Genomic DNA, 8,078 nt, shown 5'->3' on the forward strand with positions numbered 1-8,078 from the left:
CTCTTAAAAGGCGCTACTCAGACGGCGGACAGAGATCGAGTGCCTATATGTCTACTTGTACTTAAAAAAAATGCTAATTGCAAAAATAGAATGACATATAGATTATAAAGTTCTAAAACATATTAAAAACATGGAGAACAAGCCTATAATGAGTCTTCATTCAAGTATTTAACAAGTCTCTTACAATTTATTGAAAAAATAAATGCAAAATAAAAGTCATCTATTTTCTGTCTAAATGAGAGTTGCAACCTATAGGGTCTAGGCATGTGCTTAAGCAAGTCTACACATCCTTCTTAATTTCAAACGGTTAGGGACTAATCAGGGAGGTGGCCAGCCGCTTAGCATCTAAGCGGGGCTAGGCATGGATTATTAGAACATTAGTTTTAACACACAAACACTAATTAATGTGTTTCATCTTATACTTATACTGAAGTTCTTAATTATGAAAGGTCATTATAATAATGAACCTAAACCCTAATGTGGTTTAACACAAAAACCCTAACGTGTTTTAACACAAAAACACAAAAAAAAAAAAAAAAACAAACATAAAAACCTACTAATTAACCCGATTTGTTTCGAAACAAGCTATTATGCTTGTGGAGGAATAAATTGAACAGAAAACCTCTATCAATGCTAAACATTCTTAACCATAGCGAGAGCTACATGATATGTTGAAGCATGCATAACGCAAATGACAATCACGAAAACATGATTTATGCAAGAAATAAAATTAATTAAGGCACACTGACCTTGCCCTCAGAAGAGTAAAACTCGATGGCGGGAGGGAGATGGAAGAGGTCGTTTGTAAAACCCATCATGGAAATTTGTTGGCTTTTCTTGTCGTTTAATCCCACCATTCTGTTTGTTCTGTGAAGAATATTGCCACGGTTTGCTGTGACAAAATCATTAGAAATAGGGAGGAGAGAAAGGGAGGAAGAAAAAGTGCTTTTTGTGATCACTTGGTTGTGGAGTTTGTTGTATATGAACTTTTCCCACCACTGATGCTTAAACTGCACCATGTTTTAAACATTGTTGGTGTGGTTGTGGTCAATGAGGTAAACAAAATTAATGGAAAGTGACTTGTAGCTTAGTTGGTTAAGTTCTGTGTTCGAATTTCCATCCCGATAGCTTAATGTAGGTATCCTCTCATTTTTTTTTAAAAAGGTAAACAATATAAATGTAAGTTGTATGCAAATCTCCGTTTTATTAGAGGATGGGACATAAATAGGAAAAAAATGTACGTTTTTGTTTTTTATATAAAAAAAATGAAGCATCTGATATTTTCGTCACAGCAGTCTATTTTTTTATTTTTTTTGGGTCGGAAAGACTCACAAAAGCATTTTAGCCTTCCTAACCACCATTGTATGATGCACCAGCGCCAGAAATCAAATACAGGACATTACCGTGTGAAACATTGAAGATTGATTGTGGTCAACGAATACAATATAGGGAAAGAATGTGGAAAGAATTGTTTACTCCTAATTTTTCTTCCTTGTACACTTACCTTAGCTTCTGTTCTTATCCGTTTGATAAAGATCCCATGGTCATAATTTAATATTTAAAGTTCAAATTGATATATAATTTTTTCTTTTAGATGTAAGTTTCCTATATGTTTCCCTTCTTTTTTTTTGTTAAGTCTCAATATTCTCCAGCAATTATTCAGCAGCCATGGATGAGATGGAGAGATGGAGATTGAGACGGGCGATATTTAAGGGTGAGAATCAAACTCAAGATGTTGAGTACTTAACTAAATAAGCTACAAGTCCATTGGTTAAATTGAATACTTGAATTTAGGCGAATCGTTATGTCTCTGGCCCATTGGGGCCAAGCTCGTCTAAGCTTAATTGTATTTTAACCGGCTGGTTGATCTGTTATTGTCATCAAGTTTCTCGTTCCCCAAATCAAAACATATGATTCTTGTTCTTGAGTAGGCCGAATATTTCTGGTACTATGGTTCGAGAAGGTTGCCTTGGCCTCGTACTCTTTGAAACATACCAAGCCATCGCAAGAGCCGACAATGTCGATGCACATTGTTTGGGTTAATATTTAAAATTGGGCAGCAAGTATGTGGAAGCCCAAAGATGCTGATTAAAAGTAAACTTGCCCAAAGCCCAACATCAAGCCCAGAGACAAGTTGGCGCCTTCCCATTAATGCATAGGCCATGTGCCTATGATTTTAATGTTAAGTGATGGGGACTAACTCACAATCAGCCAAAAAGCACTTTTCAATTGCAATACAAGTAAAAAACTGATGACTCACTACCCTTCAAGTGCTTTCAGGCAAGAGCAAAGTCATTGCCCGACAAGGTGAAATCTTGCTTAAAGTTCTTTGTGTGTTATCTAAGATAATAGATCTACTGCTTAATGTATTTTCCATAATGTATTCAAGTTATATCCATCTATTTTCCTACTTTAAGAGTCTCATTTGCATATGGATCTAGTCAGTTTAATGAATATACTTTCATTTAAAACCAATCAAGAACCAAACAAATGACTTTTTTTTTTTTTTTTTTTTTGAAAAGAACAAATGACTTAAGGGATCTTGACTCCCTTCATTCGAATATACAAGACTATGAACTAAAAATCCTTGTTCGCAAGGCAAGAAAAAGAACTTAATGTGGACTTAACCCATCCACGACAATCCTTTGATGACAAGAAGTCCGAGTAACTTGGGGTGCAAGTAATCGACTAAACACAATCTTGTTCTACATCTGCTATGCTGAGATAGCAGTGGCACACCTAGCACTTGGTTAGTTTTGATTGCGAGCCTCAAGGCCTACACCTAAGACCCTACAAAGACACTTTTCAAAACTAACTCTATCCTCCTCTTGCAGCATATCAGCAAGTAAAAGCCCAACTACATATCCAAAGTACCAATCCCTTGGGGAGCTGTGCTGAGAGCCGAAGAGCCCTCTCCGGAGAAATCTTCGCCCGAACACACATATGTTTGCACCAACTTGGTAAATTATAACTACGTATAGGCTGCACTCTGCCGCTTCCGGTTTGGCTACTACAACCCATAACAAGCACTTCTAGTTTTGAAGTTCAACAATGCTGCCAACTGCATGGATTGGAAATGTTTGGTTGAGAAAATTCATTTTTTTTCTCTTTAATTTCTCTGAATGCGTCATCGGAGCAGCAGTTCAACTTCGATTGGTTGACCGCCATGTTAAGTCGCTGAGTACGTTTACCAAAATCAAATAGGTAATGTAAGGAAACTGAAAACCGCAGAAAAAAAATATAACTGAAACCCTAACGTTACAATAAGAACTGAAAAATCTAATTAAATTGTTGATAATAAATAAATAAAATATGATAATTGAAACCCTAATCCGATGGCAGTTTAGATGACCAAGATATGGAACAAAAATAAAAACGACTGTTACCTGTTTTTCGTTTCGGGTTCTATCTCTTTCTTTGTTTCTTAAAATTTTATTGCAGAAAAAGATAAACAAGTTGAGAACTTATTGCTTATAGATAAGTAATTGTAAAAATCTTGTTTATTAATTAGCATATATGCTCCATGCAATCTTGGTATAATATGACCATGTCCCAAATTAATTCAACACCTTCAGTAAAAGCATATAATAATGTTGATTAGATTGAAATACCAACGCATTAACGCCATTCTGATAAACAAGTTATTATCCATTGTCTAGCCAAGGAAAATTAATTAAAAGGGTTTGAAAACTTTGAGTTTTAATCAAAAGAACAAAATGTGTTGTAAATAAATAGTACCATAAGCGACTTTTTAGAGGAAAAATGTATTTTTTTTTGTTAAAAGTAGACAGTACCGGAAATGTTTCGTTAAAATTCTTTTTTTTTTAACATATAAAAAACGTCATATCATCATTCCATCACTTGACATCTACTTTGGGATGTGGTATTGACGGCTAAACCATTTAGAGCCTGTAAAAACTTGTTTGGTAAACCGGTTTTGTGAAACTCAAATTAAAAAATAATTAAAAATTAGCTTAAAATTTGAGAACAACAAAAGTCTGTTTCGATCCTTTTTTTTTTCTTTTCTTTCTTCGCGACATTTGCAAGACCTTAGCTTTGAGACCAGTGATACCAAACATCAATTGAGAGTCACTGACGGTGATGAGAGATGTTTTTGGGCGACTGAGGGAGGCTCTAATGCCAATCACATGGATTTTCTAGTGACTGAGGTATTTTCTTCCCACCATGCTCGACCTACCATCCTCTCACTCTAATCACCCCCCCCCCCCCCTAAAATACCAAAGCTTTACTTCAAGCTCAGTTTGCCCAATTTCAATGGCAACATTTGAAATTAGCAACCCACCACCATATATGTGAACAAAACCCACCTGAAAACAACATGATTTCATTTTATGAAATGGGAAATTGGGAGTTCCAAATCAAGTGGTCAAAATATTGGGCCTTGGTGAGTATTGTGTAGGTTGTTTCTCGGATCCCGACCCAACCTTGATATCATCCCTCAGCCAACGCCACCTAATGATTTTCAGACAAGGATTATCTCCCCTCCTCTTTCTATCCCTTCCATCATTTCCTCTTACATTTTTTATTTTGTCTTTCTCTTTTTATAAAAAAATTAATACAAGATGTTAACGTAACTTAACCGTGACCCTTCAAATATGAGGGAATAGAAGGGGAGGGAATAGAAGAGGGAAGAGAATCATACCCCTTCAACAAACAAGATTTTGGGTTATATAGCCTAAATCCTTTGAGATTTAAATAGTTTCCAGGTTAAATACCAAACAAATTTTCGGGTTGTTGAAAAAAGTGTTCTTAAGAGAAGTTCATCCAAGTTCTTTTAAGAATTATAAAAAAAAATTGAGTAGGACACCCCTTATATTCTACTCAATTTCATCAGACCTAGACCAAAATGAAAGAGCATCCATCCAAAAGCTTAATCCGGGTATGCAAACGAAGCTCAGCTTTTACCTTGAATCCGAATGCACCATTTTTGTCTCTCCACCTTTCCTTGTTATATTGTGCAATCCAACATTCAAAAGTTGCACGAAATAAGACAACACATGATTTTCATAGAACGGATTTTTCGTTATGTTGGCATTCCAAACCTCTAATTAAGAGTATTTGAAAAGAAAAAAATAAATAAAAAGAAAAAAATAAGTAAATATATATATATATATATATATAATATTGAATTAATAGCTCAGAACATTCATTATTCTGGAAACCTGTTTCGTGTAAATTATTGAAGAGGACCGCACTCTCCCTCGCCCTATTGGAATTTGCTTATTAATTGGTTCCTCCTCTACCCTCTGTTTCCTTCCTTTCCACTCCAAAACCCAACAAAAAGGTCAAAAAGCAAAACAAACAGCAAAAACGCATATTTCGTGCTCCAGAATTGTCTGACTTGGCGGGTCCCGCTTTCCCGCTCTTTTTAACTCCCATCTGCCACCAAACGACACCACATTCGCAAGCTCTCACATTTCCGGAAACGGATCCTCCGTACAACTCCACGTGTCGAGAGGGTTAGCCGTCGCTTTCATGGTGCAGCTGACAACACGAGACAGCAAGTCGGCGGGTGCGGCGCGTCTCTGTCGCCTCGCGGCTGCTACAGTCCGCAGGTTCCTGTCGGCTCCTCCGCCGGCTCACAACCTTTATTTTTTTCAGAACTTTTCCGGTCGCTTTTGTTTGTGCCGGTTAAAGTTCGAGCGGGTTTAGATCGTGGTCGTTGAAGAAGCGGAGCGGTGAGGTTGATGTGTTCGAGGTTTTTTCGGTTCGAGGTTTTCAGTGGGTATCTCTCTGCCGTGCTGGGTCTGCGCTGCCGTGCATGGTGTGCAGTGCTGGGTCTGCGTTGCCGACACACCATGACAATATTTCAGTAATTTTCTGGGTCACCAAAATTATTGTATGTATCTAATTTTAAATTGACTTGGTCATTGCTTGGTCTTCCACACCAGTCCAAAAACAAGGCTAAATTGGTAAATTCATCAAAACCTGCTACGCAACCAGGAAGCAGCAGAAAAGCCAGCCTCTTCCCTTCCCTCGCACCCCCACTTAAAAACCATGAGCCAACCGCTCCCACTCTCACCAGAGAAAAATGCGTGAGAGAGTCCTCACCATAACATAACCTACACCCTCATTTTCCTCCTCGGTATACCCACCTCACTCTCCATATACCCTCCTCCCAAATCCCACTTCTTTTCCTCTTCACACCCACCACCTTCCCCTCCTCTCCAATGGCTCTGTTTCATCCTTTTTCCAAACTTACCCTCCTCCTCCTCCTCCTCCTCACAACCCTCCTGTCCATAGCCGTCATTTCACAACCCCTCCTCACCCCCGCCGAGCAAGACGCCGTCTACACAGTTCTTGGCTCCGTCAACCCCGACATCTCCTGGCGCTCCCTCTTCCCCGACGACCTCTGCCTCTCCGCCCCTCACGGTGTCGTCTGCGACTTCTTCTACGACAACGTTTCGTCCCCCGAACCGGTGGCGCACGTGACCGAGATGAATTTCGGGTACGTTTCGGACTACACCCCGAACCCGCCGTGCTCCGCCAACGCCACCTTCAGCCCGCTCCTCTTCACCTCCTTCAAGTACCTCCGCAAGCTCTTCTTCTACCGCTGCTTCACCGGAACGCGCGTTTCGTTCCCCGAAATCCCCAAGAGTTTCGGGTCCGGTTTGGAGGAGCTCGTTTTCATCGACAACCCGTCTCTGGTGGGCTCCCTCAGTGTAATAATCCGTAATTTCACCGACTTGAGAAGGGTGGTTCTGACCGGAAATGGGGTTTACGGGAACATCCCGGACGGCGTCGTCGACCTGGTTAACCTGGAGGAGCTGACTCTGTCTCGGAACCAACTCGGCGGCGAAATCCCCCTGATGAGCTTCTCGAAGCTGAAGAAGCTGAAGGTTCTTGATCTGGGTTACAATTATTTTTCCGGAAATGTCCCTGAATCGGTGGGAAATCTCTCGGAGCTGGTGAAGCTGGACCTGAGATCCAATGGGTTTAATGGTAAAATCCCAGAGAGCTTGAAGAACTTGAAAACTTTGGAGCTTCTGGACCTGAGCCGCAACAATTTCACCAACTATGGGGTTCCTCTGGTTCTGGGTGAGATGCCAAGGCTGAAGCAATTAGATTTGAGCGGGAACTTGCTGGGAGGGCAGATTCCGAAAATTTGGGACAAGCTTGGGGGTATTCTAGGAATTGGGTTTTCAGAAATGGGACTGGTTGGTGAAATTCCAGCTTCAATGGGGGTGCATTTGAAGAATCTAAGGTATTTAGGGCTTGATAACAACAAGCTTGAAGGGACGGTGCCTGAGGAGTTAGGGCTCTTGGAATCTGTGAGCGTGATTAATTTGCAGAACAATAACCTCAGTGGCAGAGTTTCATTTGGTGGTAGTAAATTTTCAGCAAAATTTGGGCAAAATTTGAAACTGGCTGGAAACCCTAATCTTTGTGCCGATGATAAGGCTTTGATCCTCTCCTCCAAGACCCAGCTGAAGGTCTGCAAGAAAACCCAGAAACCCAATTCTGCCCCTCTAACTCTGGACTCTTCAGTGCAAGTTGTTGTTCTTCCTAATTCTGTGATTATGTTTGGCACATGTGTTTTGTTTGTGTTAATCTTTGCTTAATTAGGATTAAGCTAGAGATTTGAGAGTTTTTGACTGGGATTAGGTCTTGTAACAGAGAAAAGAACAGGTTATAATTACTGACATGGAGTATGAATTTTTGGATATGTGCAGTCACTGAGATTACAGGGGAGATTAATGTAATTATGGACTTTTTGTCAATGGAAAGTGCATATAAATTATTGTATCATTATCTTTAATCATGTTATTATTTATTTTTTACTTTTTACCACATTTTCCTGAACCTTTATCTATCCATGGGTGAAAAAAATGGAAGGGTCAACTGTTTGCTGTATTGCAACTGTGAGATTCTGCAGCCGTTTCACGAAAGGGGTTTTTTGAGTGGGGAGCAAGCAACTGCCAGGGGAGAGAGAAGGTGAAAGTTGCCCTAAATGGTTGGTGTTTGCAGTCTCAAACATGTTTTGGAATGTTGTCTAATTAGGGCAAAATTGATCTCAAAATCATGGAGAGAGAGAGAGAGACAAAAGCATATCACCC

At 39.7% G+C, this 8,078-nt stretch overlaps 1 protein-coding gene across 1 annotated transcript; it reads left to right on the forward strand.

The window, feature by feature from the left end:
* Positions 1 to 5,498: 5,498 nt before the first annotated feature.
* On the forward strand, positions 5,499 to 7,767 carry LOC126585396 (piriformospora indica-insensitive protein 2-like). The gene has a single exon (XM_050249817.1). It carries the CDS (start codon positions 6,192 to 6,194, stop codon positions 7,581 to 7,583), a length of 1,392 nt encoding a protein of 463 aa, XP_050105774.1. The 5' UTR covers positions 5,499 to 6,191; the 3' UTR covers positions 7,584 to 7,767.
* Positions 7,768 to 8,078: the final 311 nt, after the last annotated feature.

This window comes from Malus sylvestris, chromosome 10, assembly GCF_916048215.2.
Source record: "Malus sylvestris chromosome 10, drMalSylv7.2, whole genome shotgun sequence".
Classification (NCBI taxonomy): Eukaryota; Viridiplantae; Streptophyta; class Magnoliopsida; order Rosales; family Rosaceae; genus Malus; species Malus sylvestris.